Source organism: Lipophrys pholis (assembly GCF_963383615.2).
Source record: "Lipophrys pholis genome assembly, chromosome: 11".
Classification (NCBI taxonomy): Eukaryota; Metazoa; Chordata; class Actinopteri; order Blenniiformes; family Blenniidae; genus Lipophrys; species Lipophrys pholis.
In genome coordinates this window covers 9,314,711-9,342,260 of record NC_137631.1, presented here as the reverse complement: position 1 = coordinate 9,342,260, position 27,550 = coordinate 9,314,711, and the positions used below count along the sequence as shown (strand labels likewise).

General features: G+C 42.8%; 1 protein-coding gene across 2 annotated transcripts; it reads left to right on the top strand.

The window, feature by feature from the left end:
• The first annotated feature begins 207 nt into the window (after nt 1-207).
• Nucleotides 208-27,550, top strand: LOC308117284 (coiled-coil domain-containing protein 136-like). Of its 2 annotated transcripts, none has more exons than XR_013935831.1 (9): nt 208-493; nt 11,314-11,625; nt 16,283-16,357; nt 17,426-17,728; nt 19,078-19,195; nt 20,084-20,363; nt 20,521-20,652; nt 22,591-22,654; nt 25,329-27,550. XR_013935831.1 is itself a non-coding variant. In XM_080476050.1 (9 exons), the coding sequence occupies exons 1-9, from the start codon at nt 442-444 to the stop codon at nt 25,339-25,341; spliced, it is 1,398 nt and encodes a 465-aa protein (XP_080332176.1). In that variant the 5' UTR covers nt 292-441; the 3' UTR covers nt 25,342-27,550. The 2 variants fall into 2 exon arrangements, 1 of the variants encoding a protein (XP_080332176.1); XM_080476050.1 differs by having other exon boundaries at nt 292-493; nt 22,542-22,654.

The following is a 27,550-nucleotide window of genomic DNA, read 5'->3' as shown; positions in this document are numbered from 1 at the left end:
GGAGCTCAAACAGCATCTCTCCCCCCGCCCAGCGCCGCTCCTCCCCTCGTCTCTCTCGGCATCTCTCCCACGCTCCGGAGCTCAGCCTTCAGCTGCCTGGATCCTCCCAAACCCCCGAGGTGACTGCAGCGTGTTTCTCTCTCTCCCTTCCATTCCTCTCCCCGTCTCTATCTCTCTTTTCTGCTTTCCCTCTGAGTCCGCGCATTGCGTACGTGCGCGCGGGTGAGCGTACTTGACCCTGCGCTCCGCTCTTTCCGCGTGTTTCTCTCTCTCTCTCTCCACAGCGGAGGTGGGCGTGTGGAGCCTCTGACCCTCTCTCGCCCACTCTCTCTCTCTCTCTCTCTCTCTCTCTCTCTCTTTCTCTCTCTCTCTCTCTCTCTCTCTCTCTCTCTCTCTCTCTCTCTCTCTCTCTCTCTCCGCTGCCGCTCCGGTTCGGGGGCTATGGATGGTCTGCGCTTGCCTCCACTCATAGAGGAGGCTCTGGACTCTACAGGTCTGTGCAGCTGTTTGTTTGCTTCTTGTCGGTGTCGGTGCTCCGCGTGTCTGTGCGCTCTGGTGCCGCGTGGCCGCGTCCGTGCGCCTCGCTGCAGGTTGACCCGTGGAGGTTAGGGAGGTCTGTGTTTGTCTCCTCAGCGTGGTGATGCGATGGCCGCTGCATGGAAGAGGAGGAGGGAGGTGGTCACCAGTCAGGTGGTGGGCGGTGGGATGATGGTTATGGGGGGGCTCATCTTTATTAGGAGGTGACAAGTTGACAGAGTGGGGTTTCTTGTCATCTGTGGACTGATGGAGGCGACGCTGCGCCAGGTAACGAAGTGCTGGAAGCAGAAGGCTGGAAATAATGTAGGCCGACTCATTACGCGTGTTAAATCTGTTTCTTCTGATGCTGATTGTGGAGTCACGCAGTGTTGGATTGATATTTCAGCTCAGCTTCGACTGTTTTTTTTTAATGTGCATGCTGTGAACATTTGCAGTCACACTTGGGTGGCTGCTCCTTTTCTCTGAATGCCGCTGTGTGACTCTTGAACACAATGCATCTTTATCTTTATTTTGCTCCTCACTGAATCAGTACAGAGAAGAATGTGTGGAATGTATTTTTCTTGTTTTCTCTGTGTCCTAACAAGGGAGAAGCGCGTGTTTTCTGCAAGTCCAGAGCAGACAGAGCAGCTCTGTGTGGGACACTGCTCAGAGGATGTTTATGAGTGTGGAGGGGCTCAGAGACCACCACAGGTCAGCAACCTCCAGGTTGCAAGAATCTGACTTCCTTTTCCTGTGCAGCACTGCCCTTTTTTCTAAAGTATTCATCAAACCAACAAATGTAAAGTTAATCGGAGACTTATTAAATCTCTTGTTTAGTGAGTAATTGTGGAATTACAAAGTATTATGAGGCTGATGTCTGACCATCATAACATGAATGCTGTCTCAGGAGAAATTCTCTCCCCCTAACAAGCTTGTTCCTGTTATCGTAACTCCAGGGACCTCTTTCCTTTCATCACTGCCTGAGGCTTTTATAAAGCCGGAAATTTAAAGCCAAGCCAAGACAAGTGTTGGACTTAAAGGTTCAATACGTACCTGCTGTTGTGTGTTGGGCCAGAGTGGTGACCTAGAGTAGCATGCACTGTCCTTCATCTTGATGTCTGACTTTTTAAGTGTTGCATTTTAGTTTGTTTTATTTTTTGTTGGAGCTGCAGCTGTTGCATTTATTGTTTCATCCATCAGTCTCAAACGTACCTTGTTCATTCTGTTAAACTGAGAACAGGCTCGATGTCAAACTTTTTGAAAATTGTGGCTTTTGTAGCATCCAGTATCTGGACCGTCAGTCCAGATCCCAGTCCAAATGTTTCAGAGAGCTTTTGTCAGGCTGCTTAACAGAGAACAAATTAGACACACCTTACATCATTGTCCATTAGAAAAGTGTTATAACAAGACAGGACAGTCAGGGCGACTCCGTTAACTCGAGTCAGAGGTGCTCAGTTTGAGTTTGGAGCTTCAGGGTGGCTCAGGGGAAAATGTGTGGGGGTCAGTTGGATGCCTTGTCCCAGAAGGATTTCTCTGTCTTATCATTTTCTGAGAATCAAACTGTGATGAGAGAATTCATTGGAGGGTAAAAGTGTAAATGATTTCATTAAAACACATATTTGTATGACGGAAATTGTAAGTGTAACGGAGATGAAATGAAACCATAAAATGTGCTTCAAAAACCGCAGTTGCAGACTATATGTAAAGAATTCTCACGTTTCTATTAAAAGTCTACAACTATGAGGAGTGATGCCTTTTACAGCTTATTGCTCTCGCCAGCCGGTAATTCTAATATATCTTCGTGTGAATACAATAAGGAAATTCAACATTTAACTACTCAACTCTCTCTGGGGGAGCACAATGTTGTTGAAGCTGTGTGTGTGTGTGTGTGTGTGGGGGGGGGGGGGGGGTTCATCCTCCCACAAGTTGAGATCTCCTGCCTTTCTTATGACTTATGAAAGGGCTTCTTTTATTTATTTTTTATTAATGTTTCTAAGTTAAAATATTACATACGGTATGCTTTTAAGTTTTTCAAACAATTTTTAATCGCTGCTATCATTTAGAACTGGCATTCGGGGACCGAGGTGGATTAAAGTGGATTCACTCTTCCCGCGCTGAGGTGGACATCGGTTTGGTGTCTTGTGAGAAAGCGATTGTTCAAAGATGGTGTTTCTTTCTAGTTTTCCCATCCTGCCCGAGATAAATTGCGCTCTACTCAAAGAAATGCCTCTCAGATCACTCGCTAGATACACCAACAGGGACTACATACACGTCCACAGATCAATAGAGCACCATCAGAGGCGCGTTTGACATTTGCAAGCCGTCTGTATATCATCTGTCCATCGGACGCCACACCGGTCCTCCCACTTGCACGAGTCGCCGAGCATTCCTAACAACATCCTTCACTTTGCTTTCCCACTCAATATCTCTTCCCCCTCTTTCCGATGTAATCCTCTGCTCTCTCCAGCGCCCACATACCATCCAACACGTGCACAAACGTGCACGCGCACTCAGACACACAAACCTTTGCACCTGCCAGCGCCTCAGCCCACACAGCATTTCTCTCCTGTTCTCTCCTCCTTACCCAGCGTTGTGGGCCCCATGCTGCGAAATACACATCAGCAGTGATACTCCCCAAAGGTACACAAACAGGATTTCTCTCAGCTCTCTGGAACTAATAAACAGCAAAGTTGCTGGCTTAGATAAACTTTGTAGATGTGGGAGAGGCTGAGGCCCCTGAGAGAAACAACAAATGAAAACAAATCTTGCATGCTTTTCCACCCTGGGGGTGTCCCAAATCCCCGTTTTCTCTGCCTGGACCAGCGTGACATGCCTCCCTGCACCACCATGCTCCCCATTCTTTCCCATCAAACTTAAGTGCTTCATCTGAAAAAAAAAAAAGGAAAAAAAAAAGCTTTCAAGGCACTCTATGGGTCCCTGACAAAATTGAGTACGCCATGTTTTTCTCTTTCTCTACTATAATGGAAATTTAAAAAACAAAACTTTAGAGTGAATGGGGGAGGCTCATGAGCTCATGCAGCTCCTTCCTGCAGCCCTTTCTATGGATCTAACTTTTCTCCTCCCTCTCAGAAATGTTTGGCATTGTCAACCTATCATTAGTGCACCCTCTCCCACCCTCCGGGTCTTTATCCTTTTTGGATTTGGCAGCTGCATGGTGAGCTGTGGTGTCCCCAATTTCCTCTCTGACTTAAGTGATGTGAAAGCTTCCAGAGAGATTGCTTTCAGGTGGGAGGCGTTGATTTGCGATCAAATGGATTATTACAGCATCACTTGTTTTCATGCTTTGTTCTCTGATGCTATTCATATCTCTTAATGGAATTGCTACACCCCGAGAGTACGCACACACACACACACACACACACACACACACACACACACACACACACACACACACACACACACACACACACACACACACACACACACACACACACACACACACACACACACACACACACACATTTCCATTTAAAAGCACATCCCCTGAATACATCTCCAACAATATGTACACACTGACACAGTTTTTCTGCATGCTCATCTAACGAGGCCGAATTATGGAATATTCTGCAATGCCTTCCTATTCCACTGACCCACTTTCCCTTATTTCCCTTTGAAAGTACAAACATGGCTTTTCCATTTAAATAACAGAGTGGCTGATTAAGACAACCCAACTCCTGTGCTTTCACTTTCTTCCCTTGTCCTCTGCTGCTGCTGTTGTTCCTCGCTCTCCCCAGAGTTTTCAAGCTGAGTGCAGAGTGAGAAAGCGAGAGGAGATAAGCTCGCATTAACCTGCTGATACGGCCACCCCGGTAGCGCGCTGCTCAACTCAAGCTGGTGAGTCTCACGCGGCTTGAAATCGACAAATCTCATATGATGATGATCTCACCGCGTGGGACTCATGAAGGTGCACCTGATAAGATCACGCCTGCTTCTCCTTTGGGAGAACGACAGAGGTTTCCATGGTGGAAGCAAACCTGTGGACAAAAACACAGCTTTATTACCATGGCGACTTTCCATATGTTGAAGCCCTGGGCTGTTGGTGTGCGGGAAGGTCACCATGGAGATAAATCAATCGACTGTATGGTTGAACCTGATTCTGGTTAGTTTCATTGCTAATGCTGGAGCTTTAATGTCTTCAGGTCGCATCATAACTCTGCATCTCCCTTGTACTCTTTCCCCTCCACTCCTCTTTTGCTCCCATGCTTTTTATGACTCCTCCCGCTGCTCTGTATTATGTGTTCCTCAGGAAGTGTGCCAGTGCAGGGGGAAAGCTACAACATCAGAGCTGGGCTGGCTTCAAAGCTGGAGCAGGAGCGGGTGGTGTGCATTATGCATGGCCGCCTACACAGAGACTCATGGCATATATATACACACACTGAGCACATGCAGCTTGTATGATCGTATGGTGTGTATGTAGTATAGGCGCACCAGGAGTAAGGCTCAAAGATCATACTGCACATCAATACACAGGCCTCCAGCACAAATAACACACATGCCATCGTGTCTTCATGCCTTTAGAGCACATTATATTGAATTACACAGATTTCAAAGAGACACAGGCAGTGGTAGAGATATTGACAATACATCCATAATATAGTGAGTATACTATATTGATGTGTTGCTTGCTTTACAAAATACAAAATCATGTACCCAACTTTGCTGAGCCAATGTATGACAGTTGCATGTTGTGTTGAGTATGGCAACTTTACTAGTGAAATTAAACTTTTTAACATTTGAAGCATCATTACAGTCATTAGAGATTGAACTGGGATGGACTGGTGACCTGTCCAGAGCTGTCCTCACATTCAAGACGCACAGTTTTAATGAGACTAGTTTGTAAGAGGGCATCAAAAACACAAAGGGCGTGTAAAGGTAGACGTATCCATGCTTGGCATGTTGACAACATATCACGAGGCTCATTCAGCCACATGCTATCAAATACCTCTAATAGACTTCGTAAGATAATTAAACGTCTCGATTTCAGAATCTACTGGCTCAGCTTTTGTCATAGGATAATCAGGGAGGGATTTATTTATCTATTTATCAAAAGAAAATCTCTTTTTACCTCATTATGAAGTGTGAGTGCTCATGGTTCAGGGTTTTAGGGCTACTTCTTGTAGCCTTATAACTAAAGAAAAAAATTAAATAAAATAATGCAATTGTTGCATTAAAAGAGTAAGAATTGACAGCAAACAATGGGAGTTTTGGCTGTCTCCTTCCTCCAGCATAGCTCAATTGAGCACTATACACAAATAACTGAACGCTAGCTAATAAGACAGTTTTACAAGAGGAAAGTCTGGTGATTGTTCTTCTCATGTTCCTCCACTGTGCCAGTAAACTTCCAAAAAGCACTGTAAACTTGTCTGTCTGAGTCAGAATTGGTCAACTTTAATTAATAAGAATGTTAACAAAGTGATGTTGTTTATTTAGCATATAAAACGAATGTTCTGCCCATAATTGTGTGGCAGTGAAATGATGTTTCTGCTCTTGCTACCTGGAAAGTGAACTGAATGCATTGAACCAGTGAGGCGATAACAATGTGTAAAGTGGCGCAGTGTCTCTTTAAACTTTACTACCACCTGTTTAACCTGAACCATTCCCTTTACCTTAACACAAATTATATTTTATATCACCTTAAACTGGCTTTTTAATGACATGTTCTCATAATCTTACTGTTTCCTTTGGGAAGGTGCTTGTAACATCTTCACGCACGCTGCCAGCGGTCCCACTGTCTGTTCAATCCCCTCCAAACACAGTTCAGTTCACCCGTCACACCACACCTGAAGGTGGCCTCCAGCTCCTGTTTTCGGTGAGCTGCAGTTTAATCTTCACAGCTGATTTGACTCCAGATGTTCACCAAAACACAGCTGATTTAGATTTGTAATTGGCAGTCAATGGGACAGATTGCTGTGGACTCATCTGCCACACAGACGACTTCCTACAAATGCTCTGCGCCACATTTCGGATCGTATTGCACCTGATCGGATAACATGAGTAATGATGGGATGTAGAAAGTGAATTGACGTAGCTTATTCAGCAATTTTTATCCACTTAGTTTCAGTCTTTGCTGCAGAGGTAATGTACTCTCAGTCTAACTGCAGAATCTCACTCATATGAACCAATTCTGCACAACAGTTTGGCAAAATGCAAATTTCATTACATTTTTCACTGAATTGCCTTGCACCCGAATCAGAGGCAAAATCAAAGGGCAGGTGTTTGCACGTAAATGTTCATAATGCATGTCACACAGAGACTGCTCGGCCTGCTTGTTGCCTCTTCTCTGAAGTGGCCCGACGTTTGCATTGACGTACTTGTGTCGCGATTGCCCCGACGTGACCATGCAGGAATGTGCTGTGCAGAGATAAAGCCATCTCCTCCCTGAGATGACTCTGCTTGTGTCCGTCCTTGCTCTGGTATGCATGCAGCGTCCATGTCCAATGCAATTCCAGCGTGACGAAAAGACCAAGCCCCGTGCCAAGTATGCAGTGGAGTGATCACAGGTGTCACTGCAGTGGCTGCTGCCGCACAACGTGTTCGACATTCACTCACAAGGTGACACAATAAAGATTCTTTATGGGGGAAGAAATAATTAGCAAAGAGGCTGGAGAGACGGCGGCAGGGGTTTGTCGATATGATTATATAAACGGACATATGGACGTGACTGGTTTATATTCTGTTAAGAAGTATGTAATTATTTTTGCAATGATGCGCAGAAAGAAATATGTTAAATGTGTTTTTGGTGCTCAAATGAATGTTAAATGTAAGTAGATAAATGTAGATTGTGAGTGTAGAGATTGTGATTGTTAAGTTGATGCCTGAGTAATAGCGTTTGTTTAAATCAGTCAAGGAGAGTTTGAACCACATTGCATCTCTCCAAGTACCCCAACACAAGCTTTCTGTTTTGGTCTAATGTCAGACTTCCGAGGGTTTTTCTTCTCACGTGACAAATTTAATGTTGACATCTGTTAAGATCTATAAGCAATATAGAAAAAAATTATTTTGCAAAAATCTGGTTGTTTATCTGTTGGAGCTGTTACACCAGAGGGCTGGTTTTCGACTAAAGCTGGATTTAGTCGTATTATTTTGTCTCCATTACACTAAAAATGGAGTAAATTTTAATAAAATAATAAATTATTTGTATGGCTGTTCCTTTAACGTGCTAATTGAAGTCAAATAATCATTGGAGGTATAGAAAATTAAGGCATTTAATTGTGCAATATTTTTTACACTCCAACACAAAATGCTTCTCATTGCACCTGAGAACTTTACTTTTAGTTCAGGCAAACAAATCGGCTGCAGCAGATTCATCAGACAGAAAAAAACCTCAGCGTTAGAAGCAGCTTAATGGAAGTGATACATGATGAGAGCACGTTGTTTGGAAAAATATAAAGAAGATTCAATTTGCATTTTGCAACAATCAATTTGCATATCATCAATTCATGTCTTTGGTATTACCTCAATGATAAACATGCAAGCGAAAAAGCACCTGAGCTAATGTTTTAGGCTATTCCTGATATTATATTTAAACAACACATTTTTATTCATGGTATAAATTTGAAAAAAATAAAATAAACATGATTTTGTTGTATTAATTTAATTTCTTTTAATTTTGAAGTCTATTTCATTTATTTACCAAAATCAGTTGGAATATACATTGGATCAAATATTCATAACCAGCCTAAATTTCAATTTATTGCTAAATAATAATAAAGTAACTCCTCCCCTTATAATCAATTAGATTATTTTCCCATAATTTAACGAACAACATCATACAAAGAAAGACATCATAACTTTTTCTGCTGCCCCCCCTGTGCGGGACCTCTCCTTTGGGCATTTTACATAGATATACAATATTTGTCTTAATTCATCACTTACACTTTCCCCAAAAAACAACATTTCCAATAAACATGTGAATGATCCCACATCAAAATGTCCACATTTTTGCCAGCATACTTGTACATGCGATTGCTTGCGTTTTACTTTTGCCTTCAAAAAGAGGCGAGCCGGATTCTTCCAGGAGCCAGTATTGTTTTTAATGCCACTGCTGTCATAAAATAACTTTGATAAATTGGTAATATGACATTTGTAAATGATGTGAAAGTTGCATTTCAAACCTAAAACTGAAATATAGCAGAAGCCTCTCGAGTCGAAGCTCTCGGAGTTATTGCACCCTGAGCTCCACATCATAAAGGATTTGGATGTGAGCGATATTCAGTGGGAAGTCTTTTGTCTCCTGATGGCCTTTAGCTGCCGCTGGCTATACAAGCAGCCCTGGCTCACTCTCTGCTACAGTGCCCCAGCTCCCCTCTTTATGACTAACTCATTACACCGACATCAAAGTTTAATGACAAAATAGCCCAGTGCTCATGAAACCTCTCACAAGCCTCGCAGGGCCTGCATTGTTTAAAGTAACATTATTACGAAACAGGAGGGATCGAGGGAGGGTGTCACAGATATATGAGGAAAACTAGGCTACACGTGTGAGGTTGTGATGGAAATAGTTACGTGTAGTGAGAAGAGAAAAACAAGGCAGAGAAATAATTATCGCACGAAATGGAAGCGTCCCCAGAGCCAGGATTACACTGGTGAGCATCCGTCTTAATTAGATAGATCTTTAGTTAATGCAGCAGTCTGTCCCCTGCTGCACCCTCTCTCTCATCTCGTCTCTCTGCAAACACCATCCCCTGCTCCTGTGCTCACAGCTTCCTGAGTACAAACAGCAATTCTGAGGCACTCAGAGACCACTCCAACGTGAATCTACAATGCTACATATTCATTTATCTCCCGAGATGGACTTGACACCCAAAAGGCGTCCTGTTGGGTAATAAGAGTGGGATGAAAGCAGGCCCACGTGTGTGTGTGTGTGTGTGTGTGTGTGTGTGTGTGTGTGTGTGTGTGTGTGTGTGTGTGTGTGTGTGTGTGTGTGTGTGTGTGTGTGTGTGTGTGTGTGTGTGTGTGTGTGCGCGTGTGTGAGAGAGACGTAGGTAGAAATTAAAAGGATGAGACAGCCATCAGAGTGATCTTTTACCTTCCGAATTGCTGCTGAGAACCGACCAGCAGACTGAATGTAATCACCATTTAGCTCCGTCCTTTCAGGAAGCCTCAGCTGACTAATGGAAAATGACTTCAAATGGGGATTTGTCATCATGATATTGCTCTGAAAATGAATTCCTTCCCTTCCTAGTTTCCTGACCCAAACTGTATTTGTCATTTCACCTTAAGCAAGCAATAGCTCTTAGAACGTCAAACCCAAGTTATTTTGGTTTTTGTCGTTCATCATATGCAACATCACTTTCGATTCAATGTTAAGAACAACTTTCCAATCAATCCCAGGCTGAATGAGATTGCAAAAAAAAAAACCATAAACAAAACCCTCATACAGCCATGTGATGTGACAGTGTAAAAGGAGTGAGACGTGTGTCACCTCCCTCATACTATGAGTGGTCGCTGGTGTTATTATGGACTTTGAGCTGCATTGCTGAGTTGTGAGTCACAGTGGTTGCTTCAGCATAGCAGCCCACCTCCCCCATCTCTCACCCTCTCTCAGTTTCAGTCAGCTAACTCACGCCCCCTACTGGCCAGATTGAAAAATTAATTGAAGCAACTGATTCATCTTCCATAAATGGTGGTTTTGTCATGATATTTGAAAACACGCCTCCTGTTGCATCTGATACATTTTTGTTTTCATGTTTTTCATCCAGTGCATGTTTGAAAGAGTGAGAGTCTAATTTAAGTTATAAACACATAACATGGCACATCCATTGCTTTGGATGTTCACATAAACTATTTTAATGAGAAACATTTGACCTGTGGGCCAAAAGGGATCCGCTAAAGGATCCATTCTGGCCTGAGCTGGCAAGGTAGGAAAACAAAGCAAAACAAAACCAAACAACCATTAGGCTATAGCTGCTGTTCCACTTTATTTCACTGGGGGTCACACCGTTATTGAAATCGGGTATTTTCGAGGAGCGCTGGGCTTTTGCCAACATCATTTTGAAATACCACTTTTTTCCTTTTCGTTGCTTGGATTTGGAAAATCTAATTTCATGAAGTTTTCACAATGCACTAATACTTTGCAGTAAAATGAAGAAAAAACATTTGGAGTTGTAAATATAGTTTTCTTATGCAGTCCTATGTGATGTCTGTCTGTGTGAACTAGAATTATGGTCTTGAAGTAAATGAAGATGGATGAGTGAGCTGCATGGTGGTGTAGTGGTTAGCAGTCTGGCCTCACAGTGACAAAATCCCTCGTTTGATTCTGGGCTTGTCCGCCTTTCTATGGTGACTTTGCATGTTCTCATGTGATCGGTGTGTGTTTTTTCTTCTTCTTTTGGCTGGCTGCTCCAGTTTCCCCTTCACAGTCCCATAAACAAGCAGTTGATGCCAGCTGGTGAGCATAAATTGCCCCGTGGTGGGTAAGTGTCTGTGTCTCTGTTTGCCTTGTGACGGCAACCTGTTCAGAGTGTACCCCGCCATTTCACCCATAGTCAGCCGGGATTGGCTCTCGCGCCCACACACACACAATCAAAGGCCTGTTGCTGGATGAAGCAGCATTGAAGATAAATTGGATGTGTGAGTGATGTTCAGGTTGGTGTTCAGAAAAAGAAAATCAGTGCAAATGTAATCACAAGATGGTGCTGTTGATTCAAAAAGAAAAGACAATTTGTTCGGCTGCATCCAAGCATGACTGGATCTCACTTTGAAATCATTCTTTCTGTCACTCTCTCTGTCCCCGTCAGGCTCCCCTGTCTAATATCAGTGTTATCTCTCCACCAGATGACCCCTGTGATCTGAAAGCTGAGAGCAGCCCCATCATGGACAACGAGATAACGGCCAAGGAGCGAGGCGTCCTGGAGAGCAACGAGAAGGAGGAGATGGACCGGGAGAGGGCTCAGGAGGAGGATGAGGAGAAGAAGCTGAAGGAGGAGGAAGGTGAGGGGGAGGAGAAGAGGAAGAAGGAGCAGGAGCCACTGACGGAGGAGCAGGAGCTGGAGGAGCTGAGGGCCCAGGTGCTGCAGCTGCTGCTGGAGCTGGAGGACGCCAGAGAGATGTCCAACAAGCACCAGGAGAGCTTTCATGAGCTGCAAGGTGAGACCTTCAGCATCAGATGAGAGCGCGGCCGAGACTGTGTGCCCACACTCTTTATTCATCTTGTAACCTTAAGTCAACCTCAGAATGAACTCCAACAAAATGTCCTCATCATCCAACCACATTTCCTAAATAATGGCTTTCTTTATGACCAGTAAAGGTGAATTACACCATTTCTCAACATGGGTGACTGAGTTTTTTATTTTGTCCTTCAGAACTTTGGGGAATATGTTGAACAAAAAAAAAAAAAGAAGAAGCTTACTGGAGCAGCTGCAGTTCTGAGTGAATTAAGATCAAACAATAATAATTCCTGTTAAAATTAATTGCAATAAAGTGAAGACATCCAGAGCTGAAATCTGTGATTTTACATCCGTTTCACGAGAAGTTAAATTGAAGGCTTGACACAGTTATGTGACGCCAACCAGGGCCAGTTTCACCGGTTTTAACCAAGGTAATTTTCCCCCTCTTTAATTTTGACACAATTTATCGGTGGAAAACAACTCCACACCGAGAGCCTGTCTCATAAATGTGTCTGCAATTCACATTCAGCAGCCATTTGTCAAACATTCAGGCCGGGTGTCAGCTCTGCTTCAGATTGCTCCTCATTAAAGTGGCTTCGCCAACATATTTTCAGCAAACATATATGCAGTTTGATGATATTGGCTGGGAAAGGCGTTTCCAACCTTCCTTCTCTGCTGACCCAAATTTTTCCCATTGTAAATGTGGGCGACTGCCCACCACCGCACCCTGTACAACAACAACAACTAAAAAACAAAGTTGAAGGAACCTCATAACACACTATATGCAAAATAGTGTCTCTGTAATGATAAGTTCTTTTTCTCTGGGGATAAATAATTTGGGTTTACACTCCATCTCTGGGTGTTTGGATGACTGGCATTCCTTCAGCTCGCACAGTTTTAGATTTTCACTCGCAAGTTTTTCACCACAAAATATGCCTTCAGTTCGAATTTTGTCCATTGCTTCAACAAAAGCCATAGTCTACGTAACTTTGATGGATTCAACATCCTCTTCAGCCCGCAGCTCTGCCATTTTTTCTTAAGCACTTCGCGAGCTTACCTTTGTCTACATTAGAGACAGGATGCTCGCGTTCAACACTACCTTGACTTAAAATAATAATCCAAACAAAATTCAAAACAAAGTCGTAAAAAGTTATGCCCCTTAAAATCAAGAGGGCTTTGTCACCCTCCCCCAGGAATCTTTGTTGCCTCCCCAAAGGGTTGAGCTGCCTGAGTTGAGAATCGCTGTGATCAACTGTGGTGAACATGGTGAACCTGGAAGTTTTGAAATGAATGGTTAACTATGATGATTCGTTATTTAGCATCAGCCTGTCCCATTAATCAGCAACCCTGATGTAGCCCTCAGATTGAAAAAGGTTGATGACCCTGTCTTATGTGCCTTCATTGAAATGTGAAAGTGTAAATCAGATAGCCTCTGAGCGTTGTGGCAACCCCCAAGGGGTTCCCGGATGCCAGGTTAAAGCATTAAGAGTAGTTTTATTTATAATATAACATGTCAGGAATTTCCTTTTGAAAACTCGATACATTAACCTTCATGAACTATCATCAAAGTACAATCAGGGAATGTTCTCTCACACACACACACACACACACACACACACACACACACACACACACACACACACACACACACACACACACACACACACACACACACACACACACACACACACACACACACACACACACACACACACACACACACCCATCTCAACTTTCCACCTCTGGCAGTCATGCCGACTCTGCTCATGACAACATATTGGTTGTGTTGAGGCGTAACTGTTTATACGTGGTTATTTACACGGGCCTTCGCTCACAGTCGCTGAATAGAGCCATCACATCATACCTTAGAAATGATGAGCCTAATGCTCAGGGACGTGAACGGTGAGTAAGTCCTTGGGAATGAGCCTGCAGAAGGTTCAGTGTGTGCGTTTGACCGCGTGTCACTCTCTGAGTCCTGGTGTGTCCTCGGTGGAGGCATTCCTCCAACAACTGCTGAGGGAAGCTTCCAGACCGAGTGCTCTCGACCACAACGAGAAATCAGTAGTTGGTCCTGTGGGATCAGTCAGCTGCTGCGTCTGTCAGCAGCTGATGTGTGCAGATGCTGTAGTTTCGGTTTGAGGTTTCCGTTCCCACATCAATACAACGTAAGCAGTGAGCTGTACATGTTAAACAGCATTTTCCAAGTTAATGAGAAGTCCAAAGACATCTTATACCACCTTCTCTATCAGCTGCTTTTTAATAATGTTAATGAATAAATCATTTTTCGAATTATTTATACATTTAAAACTGAATACTACGACTCTGACAAGGCTCTCTCTAATCTCCTCCATCTCGCCACCTCTGCTCAGCTGATGTCTGATGTTAACCTCCGCTGACCCCCTGCAGGGCCTGGCACCACACCCTGGGCAACAAAACTTTTTTTCCAATCCTGCCCCGTCCCTCGGGAACTCTGCCTTGAAACTCCTCAGAGACTTTAAGAACCAGAACACATATAAAGTCACAACTCACCTCGCCACTACTGCTTTTAACTGGCCACATTGTGGGTGTGAAACAAGTTTTTATTCTTGCTCTCAGTTTTATTGCACTTCAATCCTGTGAATCATGTTTGAGTTTCCTGAAAATATGATGCTGATGACGATGATGATGATGATGATGATGATGATGATGATGATGATGATGATGATGATTATGACTGTAACAATAGAAGGTTGCGCTTGGTAATATGAAAATAACAGCTATCTATGCTACTATACTGTCCATGTTAAGTTTATATAATGTTTATTACATTAATTTTCTTAGTTCAGAATTAGCATCTTGCTGAAATACACTGATCAGCCAAAACATTATGACCTAATGCTGTGTATGCCTCCATGCACAATAAGCTGTGATCCAGTGTGTGTCCTGACACCTTTCAGTGCTGTCGATAACGTCTGCAGCTCCTCTGTTGGTTGGGACTCATTGAGACGCCACGCAAGAGCTGCAGATTCAGACATGCTCTGACCCGATCATCTGGCTATCATGATTTGGTCCTTGACAAACTCGCGCGGATCCTTACACTTGAGCCTTGTTGTCCTTTTTCAAATAGTTAACATGCTCTCAAATGTATCTTACCCACTAACGTGATGATCAGTGTTTTTCATTTTAAATGTCAGTGGTCACATAATGTTCGCTGATGTGCTGTATATTAATTGGCACAAACACAAAAAACTAAACCCGTGGCTGGTGTGAATGTCATTAGTTTTGTGCTTTCAGTAATTTATCTCCGTTCATCCATCTTTTATACCATTTTATCTAATTCAGAGTAACGAGGTGCTGAAGCCACTCCGAGCTAACAATGGGTGAAGGCAGTGTGCACCCTGGCAGGTCATTGCAGGGCAAACACAGAGAGATACAGTTCCACACACTTACAGCCAAGGGAAATTTAGGGTCACCAAAAAGCATCCAACATATTTTTTGCATGCAGAGGGAGGACATGCGAACTCCACAAAGAAAAACCTGGACTGGACTTAAACCTGCAACATTCACAAGACCAGAGTTTCAACCACCACACCAGTATTTAGCTTCTACAAGGTAATCGGCAATGAACTTACATCTGGATTAATTAAAAGTGTTCAGAAGCACAATTGAGGCTTGTTGAGTGTGACTCCAATTAGTGGAACTGCAATTTTTTTTTTTTAATTTTCAATATATGTGGATAGAATTGATGTATAGGTGAATAATAAGAGCAGGATAGTGAAAAAAAAAAAAAAGGTTGAAGGTGTTGGATTCGCACAGCACTATCAACAAGGCATCTGATCCGTCCCAAAATAATTGTCCAGCCATAAAGAACTATCTTTAGCCACCAGGAGAACAAGGAGTCCAGCAACAGATGGTATTGCCCCCACAGAGCCCTGATCGTCACGTCATGGAGTCAGTTTGGGATAAGAGACAGAAGATATTTAAATGCTTGGAACAGCAACCTGCTGGCAGTAAACTAGTTTTTTGTTCACTGCATTTTGTCTTGAGTTTATTGACCAGTATAGTCGATTTAAAATCCCCATAACTTTGACTTTGGGCTTCGCCCCATAGTGAAGCTACTATATCATATCAGTTGAAAAAGTATGTTTATTTGGTTTGAGTGATCCGTGACGACGACAGCATGCAGATTTAACTCTCCAGTCATCTGTATTTAGCTCACTGCCGTCGAAATAAAGCCATGAGAGAATCTGCCTTAAGTATGCAACAGAAATCATTTGGCATGAGACGTTCTGAAAGGGTCCACAAAGAAACAGAAAGCAAAAAATAGCTGCAGCCAAACCGGCAGCCAAAATACTCAACTTTTCCCTTTTCCTTCCCTCTTGCGTTCCTCTTAATTTGTTATATTCGGGAGATGAATCCTGCTCAAACTAATACGATACAACATCCTTTAAAGTCATATCCATTGTATTAAACAAACAGGCGGCACACAAAGCTGCCTGTGTCATTCAATTGCGCCTCAAGGTTGAGCAGCTTATCAAGTTGTCATCTTTCTATTGGCCTGCTGAACTGACTTTTTCCTCTTATCTCCCTCCCCTCACCCCTCTCTCCACTCACCCCCCTCCCCTCTCCCGGCTCTCCTGTCTGCATGTCTTCAACAGGCCTGTTGGAGGATGAGCGTCTCGCGAGTGCCCATCAAGCGGAGGCTTTCACACGACAGATCCAGAATCTACAAGGTGCCAACATATGATCGCCTCTTGAATTTTCATTTTATTTTACAGTGTCAACATTGGTGGTGCTCAAAAATCAATTTATACTTATATATTCCCCCTTAATACTTATGGTCGGCGCTGCGTTTCTCTAAGCGGCCCACAGTATTACAATCACTCAGCATGTCTTCCATCTTATTTTGTGTCTTCTGTGGATTTTCTGTTGTCTCGCAGTCCTCATCGTCTCATCTCAGACAGAAAGTGCCATGAAGGCATATTGGGATGTAATTGAGTAGAAAATGATACATCCTTCGGGCTAATTGATTTGAGGACATTGTCTTTTTTGTGACCATTTTTTCCCCAGTTTCATTTTCCAAAAACAAGGCTTAATGGGATTTGTGCTCAGTCATGTGAGGGCGAATAAAACAAATTTAAAAAATATAATGAGAATTCAATCCCTCCAAAAGCCACGTGTAATGGCTCTGAGAACATGCAGTGAAAGATTAAGAGAACTAATATGAAAAACAGAAGAAGAAAAACAAGCATTTATTTGTTTCTGAGGTGATTTACTTTTAAAAGGAGATTTGAAACTGAAAAGACTAAAGAAAGATTGCAGCAATGTTCTGGTTAAAAAGGTGGAGACCATTTTGTTTTCCTGGGAATGCTGAAGTAATAAGCTCAACCTCAACCTGAAAAAAAAAAAGCATGACGGTTACCATCAGTTACATCAGCTTCTCTCTCAAACAGTACACACATACACACACACACACACACACACACACACACACACACACACACACACACACACACACACACACACACACACACACACACACACACACACACACACACACACACACACACACACACACACACACACACACACACACACACACACACACAGCCACAGCCACACAAACACACCACCCCCTCACACAAACACATGCTAAAACTCAAGTGAGAGCACACATATTTACACTCATGCCGACACTGCAGTCTCACCCACACATCCCCCATAAAAACAAAAAAACAACTTAATGTCCTTCTCCTCCTCCTCCTCCTCCTCCTCCTCCTCCTCCTCCCTCTGTGCTGCAGCCCAGCTGCGCTCTGTGCAGGAGGAGATGGACATCCTGGTGGAGGAGAAGGACAGTGAGCTTGCCGAGGCCACGGAGCAGCTGCGTGCGGTCCAGGAGAAGGCGCTCCTGTTCCAACAGGCGGCGGAGGAGGCGGTGGCCGAGAGAGAGAATGACATCGCCTCGCTGCAGGAGGAGCTCTGTCGCGGGCGGGCTGCGCTGCAACGCCTCAGCGACGAGACCCAGGAGTACGAGCTGGAGATCACCACGCTGAGGGCCGAGATCAGCATGAAGAGCCAGCGCAGGGAGGCCGAGAGGAGAGAGGGTGAGGGATGAGGAGGATGGAGGGATGTGGGAAACAAAGAGAAAACACAAGGAAGACATTTGGCGAAAAAGTATCACCAATGGGAAGGGTGAAGGTGGCCTGATTAGACTGCACACATGGCTTCTTCTCCAATACATCATCGGATGTTCAGTGCATTCAGAGACAAATCTTCATTTTTCTCCTCTTTCTCAGTTTGTGCAATCATCCATCAGTGAATAGGGCTCCTGAAAAATACACACATAAAACGCCCCACTTTCTCAGTATATCGTGTGCAATTTATCCAGCTCGCTACTCATTCAAAAACTTTTGATTATTCTTTGTGAATGTATTAATAAAAACACGAGGTTATAGATAGGTTATAGATGGCGTGGCTACTTCACAGCATGTTCACATCCTGCAGTCCAGAACATAAAATATGAACAGGGCCTCAATGTGGGCCAATGGGACTTCTCTCTCTGTGTGTGTGTGTGTGTGTGTGTGTGTGTGTGTGTGTGTGTGTGTGTGTGCGTGCGTGCGTGCGTGCGTGCGTGCGTGCGTGCGTGCGTGCGTGCGTGTGTGTGTTTGCGTGTGCGTGCGTGCGTGCGTGCGTGCGTGCGTGCATGTGTGCGTGCGTGCATGTGTGCGTGCATGTGTGTTTTAGCATGTGAGGATGAGGTCATAATGAGGAGGGACACAAAGACGTCCAACTCCTGACATCAGCACTGAGCTCTGCAGCTGAGGCCGGGGTGGGACTGCAGGAGGGGAGTTATGTTTATCCAACTCTTTGAGGAAAACGTCATGCAAAATGTATTTGCGATGCAAGTATGGCATAATTCCAACTGGGTGTAAATTTTAAATGAATTGTTTGACATTTTAAAAAATGCACAAATATTGTTTGCCAATAAATTACTTTAACTTGTACCCTTTTAGACTAAAATCAAAACCCTTAACAAGATGTACTGCTCTGCATTTTTCCATCTACAAGACTGGTGGGACCCCACAAATGGGAGATCACAGACATGCAGGATCCTTGGCTTTACGGAACATAATTACTAATTATTCAAACTCTACTGTGATCCCAAGGACTCCAATAATAATAATAATAATAATAATAATAATAATAATAATATTTCTTATTACTATTATAATTATAATTATAATTATAATACAATTTAACAGGAACAATCCAAACCTTGTGATGTAACTGCTGAGCAAATGAACATAATAGAAAAACAGTCAAGCTATGTCCTTAATGTTTATTTTCATGAGATCTGGTGTCGCCAAATGCACCTGCAGCTAAATAGGAGCTCGACTGACCTCTGATTGTTTTTTAAAAATATCTTTATTGCCGACCTTCCCCATTCTGACAGGTGACGTGGTCCTGCTAAAGGAGGAGTGCCGCATGCTGAGGGAGGAGTGTCAGACCCTGAAGGAGGACAACAGACGTCTCTCTGAGCGGCTGCAGCTGCTGCAGAGACAGAGGACATGGTGAGAGGTCAACGGCTGTTCGCTCATCAGCTGTGCTCACTGGATCAGCTGGAGGGGATACCCTCTGGAATACTACCCCTCGCCGAAGCCCTGCCTCGTGTCTCATTCGGGAAGGACCAGCCACCTGCTTAATGACTGCACTAAATGTGTTATATCATAAGAAGACTTCACCGAAGTGATAAAACCATCTGGTGTTTAACTGACAAGCAATTACATTTAATTTCCAGATAGATTCTTAATTTCTAATGATAAAAGCACTTCTGAAATATTTCATGAACATTTTCTACTAATTTCATAGCATTTTTGGAGACACGGCAATGTAATGGTGAAAATACAAGAACTATTTAATGGATAGAAATTCCACAGGCAAAAAATGAAACAACAAAGGAAGTGTCTTCATTAGTTTTATCTGGCCTTTCGCAAGCTCTAAATATTAATTCAATCTATTCATTCAACCACTTTATCCCATTTAGACACAAGGCGAGCTAAGAGCTGATTTCAGATGACTACCCAGAGACCGATCATCAGTCTATTAAAGGGCAAAAACAGACAGTACCACACACACTAATACAGGGGTGTCAAACACACTTTAGTTCGCGTGCAGCGCAATTTGATCTTGAGTGGGCTGGACAGGTAGAATAATGCCATAATAACCTTTGAATTTAAATGATAACGTTTTTTTGTTGTTGTGGCGCAGAGTGAGGAAAATGTCTATTTTTTAATAAAACCAAACGGTAGGAAAGTGAATTAAGTATCTGGGGGAAATCCACACGCGCACAGCGAGATCATGCAAACTCCACATAGGAAGGTTGTTGCCCGTCATCCAATAAGACACAAAGATGAGTTAAATGGCACATTAGAATAACAACCGTCTCCTCCACCCTCCAGCTCCAGTGTGTACCTGTCCCTTAAAGAGGAGGACACCGAGGAGGGGGCCACAGAGGGGAAGGAGGCTGAGGTGGGCCCAGTCGAGGTCATGACGGAGAGCTACATGACTATGGCCCAGTCGGAGAACTGCCGCCTGGTCGACGCCTCCATCCAGAAGAACATCTCCTTCGATGGGAAGCCCGTGACGCCGACGGGCTGGAATGGAGGCGTCGGGGAGATCTTCTCCCTGAGGGACCAGCTGAAACAGGCCGAGGAGAAGGCCTCGCAGGTTCAGAGAGAGGTACGGGGGACTAATTGTCATAGAAAATACAACAAAATGTCAATAATCCAGACCCAGCACTGTCAGTGTTTTTTTTGTGGGGGTTTCCACAGTAAATTCAATAAAAGACAATTACGTTGGTTATGAAGATGGATGGTCTGACCTCTGTGTCCTACAGTGTGACGGGCTGAAGATGGAGCTGCAGGAGCTGCAGATTCTGTATGACAGCAGTGAGAGGGAGCGGGCGGCGCTGGAGGAGGAGCTGCAGCGCTGCAAGGCAGAGCTGGAGAAGCTGTCGGGGGAAACTCAGGTGAGGAATGAATAACATAATCCTGTCCTGTTGGCATGAAACAAACGCAGCCGCAATTTCAGTGCCAACAGCTCTGAGTGATCAATAATAGGATATTCAGTAGTATTAGTGTTATCTTCATCGCATTCTAGCCTCTGGATGTTGTTTTCACTTCTAAACTGCTATGAATTCTTTCCGAAAAACTATTTTCCAGCTCTGATTTTCTACATGACTGAAGAAATAAAAGACTTTTTTCTCCACAGCCACACTGTCAGCTAACACACGACACTACTCACTTACACTTTGCTTCTCCTCTGTCTGTTGAGCCCACTTTTGTATGTGTGCCATAATGTAGAAGTGCATGTTTTGATATGAGCTGACCTGGCCTGTCAGCCCATATCACTATTTATTGTGTGCTTGGGGCTGGTGAGTATTCCCCCCTCTGTGTCTGTGTCCTAACCGCCCTGTGACAGCAATGCTTAAATACAGCTGTTAGACAAAAACACAAAATCTGTGAGAAAAAGAAAAAGAATGTATTTGGGCACAAGGGAAATAATGCACACTGCACCGCTGCAGACCATATTTAGAGCAAAAGTAATTTAAGGACCTTTGCAGGATACAAATTCTAAAATATTCTTTACATTCATATCTAGTCTTTTTATTAAGAGGCTGTAGGAGAATCTACTTGCAATGAAATGAAATCTAAAGAAATTGGTGGTATGCCGATTTACGCCTGTGCAATTCTTACATAATAAGTGCTTGAAAGTAGCGGTAATCTGAAAAATCCAGCAGGATTTGTGTGTTCAAACACTTCTACCTCGGCTGCTACTTTCTTTAAACCGAAAAGCGCCCTGATTTAAAGAATTTATTTGTCATTACATCGAGGTACATTTGCTCATTACTTGTCTTTCTTCTTTCGATTGCATCGGTGGATGAAACTTCAAGTCATTGAAAACAAACGTTAAAAAGATCATGTTTTATAAACTGCGCTTTCGTGCACAGACTGACTTGAGTGCTCGGAAAGTTTTACAGTTTTAAATATGTAGTGGGTGGAAATCATGGTCTTTAGGGACATATAGTAACTCAAAACAAAGCACCAGCATATGGGAATTTGTATTTTGTTTGGGAAAAGAGGCAGCAACATTGAATATTTATGTAAAAAAAACTAAAGTGTTCCTCTATAATAAAGTTGAACAGCCAAAGAAACGGATCTGAATCTGTGTGTTTTGTCGACAGCAGCTGTGGTGGGATGTCTCTGCGTTGTGTCAAACTGTCTACTCGTGCCTTGTGTCTCTGCTGCTGTCCTTGTTCTCTGAATGTCCATGACCTCTCAGCCTGAACCACAAGAAATTCTGTCAAACTTTACAAAACCAAATTATCTAGAAGGACAAGGATAGACAGACTCATATACTTCTACATACTAGTCACTGCATCTCTCTCTCTCTCTCTCTCTCTCTCTCTCTCTCTCTCTCTCTCTCTCTCTCTCTCTCTCTCTCTCTCTCTCTCTCTCTCTCTCTCTCTCTCTCTCTCTCTCTCTCTCTCTCTCTTTCTCTCTCTCTCTCTCTCTCTGCCACCATAACGTCACAAGCAGCCAGTAGATGCCACACAGGACCGCTCACACAAACTCACGTTGAGTTGATATTTATGTCACCAATGAGTTATGCATTGTTTGTTTAATGGCAAACATAAATCACTCCATCATGGCCCTTTCCCTTTATATCGCAGCCATGCCTTTTAATTTAGGGTCTGTGTTGTTTTTCATGGCGGCGATTCATTTGTGCCGTTGTCACATCTCCTTATCTATGGGTTTATTATTTAGTTATCTCAGTCCATTCATTCATTCATTCATTCATTCATCCGTCCCCTTCATCCCCATGGTCCTTGTTTTTTTGTTTTTGTTCCCTCCTCAGAGATTCATCCATCCGTCTGAGCACCCTGTTCTCTCGATCCCCTTCATAGGAATGATTGTAATTGTGGCTGTGGTCTGGTGCTGGTTGTCGGAGCTGGCGTCCCAGAGAGCAAGGTATGGGAGGAGCTTATCTCCGTCTGATGCACACGCAATAGATTAGTTCGCCCAAAATTATCAAGACAAAGCATTTTCATACTAGCGTTCAGTCGCATCATGCAAAAACAAATACAACATTAAAAGTTTCATCTGCTCAGAGTTATGGGATGTAAAAACTGAAGAGGGTAATTTTGTTTCTGATTACTCCAGATACTCTGAACAAATTCTCCACAGTTTTCATTGACAAATCGACTTTGGCAGAAAGTGGATCATTTAGACCCCGGAGACACTTCACAGTAAACGGTCGCCGTAGTTTCAGTTTATCTGAAAGTGGAGCTCCAAAACAATCCGAGCAAGGTTATTTTGCTTAAACAACTCCTGTAAATACACACACACACACACACACACACACACATTCATGCACGCGCACACACGAGAAATCAATAGGACGAGTGAGTTTGAGGCATAAAAGCAACAGCTGATGCCAAGGCTGAAGTCTTTTATGTTTTCCTTCTGAAAATGTACAAAAGCAGTGTGCTCACCCCCCGTCCCCACTGCTTAAAAAAAAAGCGAAAAAATCTGTTCCACCAAATGTGTGTTATAGTTTATTTGCAAACGCAAACAAAATAAAGAAACATTCTCTCCATGCTTTTATATTACAATAAGCAAATGTATTTCTTCTAATTTGGGTGAACTAGCCTATTCATTTTCTCCAGAACTTGATTGTTTTATATCTGTAATACAAAGAACTATTTATGGAAGGTGGACAATGGACGAGTAGGCAGTTTTGCAAATTATGACCATTCTTTTCTCGAACAATATTTAATTGCAAGAGCATTTCATTTTGGAAGCTTCAGTGCTTGCTCGCTGAGGTCTAGATGAGAAGACTGGGACCACTCTTGTGTATTTGTATTATATAGAAGCTAAAGACGAGTAAGAAGAGGAGGCAGCAGTCAGGAATAAGCCACCTCTGAAGTTCACTAATTAACACAGTGTGGCCTGTGTGCTTAACAGTAGGCACAGCGACATGTAAAACAATAATTAGAGGTCTTTAAGCGAGGGAACTCAGAGTCGTGGGGTTGTCACCACAACAGATGCAACATTTAAATACTTGGCAAATGAAAAAAATAAATCTGCTGTTGTCAAGTAATAGTCACCACATGTATTAATAACACTTATTCATGTGGATTTTTTTCTTTCCAAGCACGGTGCATGAGGTGTGTAAATCTGTGACCTTATGGGGAAAAAAATGCCTTTCAGTGACTGAAAAAACAGAAGCTTTTGTTTTTAAATATAAACTTTCCTAACCTGGTTCATGGTTTCGGAGTGCTTTGTCTCAAATTATACACACATACTTACTATTCTAAGTGAATTCCTACTGTTAGGAAGAAGTAAATGAGACCCACTGCAGTGCAGTGCGATTATGCATATAGTGTGCTCGGAGCAGTCATTAGTGAGTTAAGTGTGTTAAGTTAAGTCAGTTAAGTGTGAGAAACAATTCTGGCACCCAGCGGTCACCATTACTACTTAGGTAGTAGAAGCAGAGGCAGCTCCAACCATGAGAGAGTCCAAAACCTCACAATGCAAATAAAGGCTAAAGTGTTGGTGATGTAATTTCCACATAAAACGTTCATCTGTAGACAATTTCATCTGTGTAAATAAGTGTATCTTTCAGAGATGGTGGGGTCAAATGTTGTGCTTCAGCAGCAGTTTCTTATTGTGTTGGCAACACTTGATAATAGCCAGTTGATGTGTGAGGAGGACTGTGGTTGCAGGAGGAAAGTGCACAAACAGAACTGCATCTTCTGATCCAGTCTTGTGCTGCAGTTCCTCGGTGCGGACCAAGTTTGGAGGACCAATGCAAAAAGTTGGTCTAATTTGCTTTAGCGTTATAAAATCTATGAGACTATGTGATTTTAACAAAACATACCCTACAAAGCAGCTGTTCTATAATGACCCAATGTGGCCAGGCAAAATGCAATATAAAGCTTTTTAAAATATTGTGATGGCATTTAAACCAGATAAAAACTCACAGTAAACAGTTGTTTGAGTCACATCTTGCAATTGGTCTCTTTATAATGTTTGAGGAACTGGTGTACAACCTGTCAAGGGTGTACCCTGCTTTGCCCCATAGTTCGCTGGAATTGGCTTGAATGACCTCAGGTTGAATAAAGCTGTACAGGAGGCTGATGGAGATACTTGATCTGTTTAGGGATTAATCTTTTTTCTAACACAGTCTGTCCACGTGTTCGAATTTCAGCATTCACACTTCCACAAACAGATTGCATCGCTGCAAAAATGACACCCGAGATGGTTTTAATCAGAACAAGCCTCACAGGAGCAAACACCCCCCGAATGACTGAATGAAGAAGTTTCACCAGCAGGGCATCCAAGAGTTTTAAAATCAAAAGTCCTCCTTTCCTACTGAAGCGTTTCATACACAGCTCAACTGACCTCGTCTTGGTGAACTGTTGTCCGGAGGAGCCACTCTCCTCCTGACTGCAGTGTCAAACTCCTCAATACAGCCGCCAGAGTGGTGACTGCCTTCTCGTCTTGCTCTCCTTGAGAACGCAAGTGTGCACTTTTCCTAGAATATGCAGAAGTTGTTGAAAGGACCTGGTAATGGTTAATCAATGAGTGACAGAAAGCTTGTACCAACCCGTAACACTGCTCTTTTCATGTCTTCCCTCAGGGGAGTGAGGTAGGTTGGAGGTCCATTGTGACTATAACTGCAGCCACAGCAGTACTACTAGCCGTGAATAGCTTATTGAGAGCCCTCGTCCGGAGTTGACTGGATGGGTAACAACAGCACAGGGATGGACGTCTGCTTCAGACCAGCCCTCGCTCCCTCCTGCCACGTCCGTAGACTGAACTGGAATGACCAGAATGTAACACAGCTGACAACTGTAGTTAAAAAAAACAACCTGAAAAAAAAGAAAAAGCATTTGGGAAGTCTGATCTGAGTCGGTACTAGAAGCAGCACACAGACTGGGAGTGATGTGCTCAGTCATGGTAGAGATTGAAAACAACGGTGACGACGAGCTGGCCTGCAGAGAGACTGCGTGAGGACGGATCTGTCCACTAAGTGTATGATAGTGCCGAGTCATTCCTCCTCTGTGTCTGTGAATATTCTTTTGTCTCCTTTAACAATGTGATGAAATTAAGTTGTTGACGTGTACCAAATGAGCTTTTCTTTTTCTTTTTAAGTCTATTTAACTATTATTTATTTACTTGTTTCTTAAACTGTTATTGTTTCTCTGATAATAATGGAAAACATGCAGTCTGGACATTGAATGCACTGATTACAATGAAATGTACATTCTGTATACCCTCCAAACATTAACCAGTCTGTTTACTGCAGAACATTTAATGCAAAATCTTTATGAAATAATGGAGATTCACACAGTTTTACCTTGCCAGGGATACTCTCAGCCTTTCTAATTGATCGGATGTGTAAATACAAAATTTAAAATGGCATGCAAACAATTTGTTACAAAGAACCTGTCAAATCAGGCGCGTCACGCCCGGCGTGCTGGCCGGAGTTTTCTTCTCCTTCCTTTTTAATTCACATGTAATCAAAATGCCAGAAAAATTAGGGCAGTGAGCTTTTAAATCTTATGGTCATTTCTGCAAAGTTACATCTATAGTATGACTTGCCGTTGTCTTGTTCTGTGCTGGTAAAGACGTTTTTGGGACGCTAATGTAGGAAGAAGATTCTGGGCCTGTGTTGTCTTGTTTTCTCAACATTTTAAATCAATGTCAATTTCCGTGCAGTGAAATAAACTTTTCGTCCCCTTTTCTCCGTCGGGATTGCATTGGCTTGTTTTTCTTGTTTTTGTTTTCACAATCATTGAATTTGACTGAATATTAAAGTGGCTGTAGATCGTTTAAGGTACAGAATTCAACACTTGTCAGCTTTTCTGAAGATGAACTTTACGTGACAAATCTGCAGATCTGATGAAAACCAGATCGGATCCCAGATGCAGTGAAATGAAGCACAGTAACTTCTGGTTTTACAGTTTTCTTTTCAACGTTACGTTTGGACCCAGAATACTTAAATACTAGGTTCTCAAAAAGAATGAGTCCAGCCGTCAATTATGAAAAATGTATACACATATTGAAGGAATTTGTTTACATTTGTGAAATGTTTTAGTGTGAAATCGTATAAGAACTGCGAAAAGCATGCTAGAAAACACATAGAAGCACAATATATATAATTTATGTTGGTTATGTGGTCTCTGTTACTTTGTATGACATGTAAATAGATGTGACATATAGCACTATGGGAGGGATATTTCTTAAATCCATTTGTAATAGCTTTGTAGAAAGTCTAATCTATTTTGAAAGAGCATCGTATATTTGATAGCTAAAATATATGCTATGTAAACGTTTATTTATGGTGATGTTATTCCGAGGAGTCGCTGACATTGCTTACCAGTTTCAGTACCTCTGTGTTGGACAGTGGTGTAGTCATTGCATGCATTTAGATTGCAGTTGACGTCGGTTGCAGGAAAAACACATGTTGGCTTCTGGATTTCTTTGAGTTTGAAGTTTCAGAAATGTAGAAATGTGTAATTAAGCGAAGCTTTGATGACCAGTGTATTCCTGCATTTGAACGTAAACCAAGGAAACGATTTGCCACTTGACTGCGAGATGTCACCGTCAATGAATTTACAACACAAACTGAAGTCCCATTAAATGCAATAGTACTAATGAATATTGTCTGATTCGGGATGTTTTCGTTATTTCTGAGCTTATCTCATGAAATTACAAGCTTCTGTATCTGTTTCTCCGCTTGTTGCTTTACACCTGGATAGCATTGTTGTTTTCAATATAGTTGTGGCTATTTTGTTACCTGGAGGTCTATTTTGCACTGTAAATGACTTGGAAATGGAATAAATATACCCAAACCAC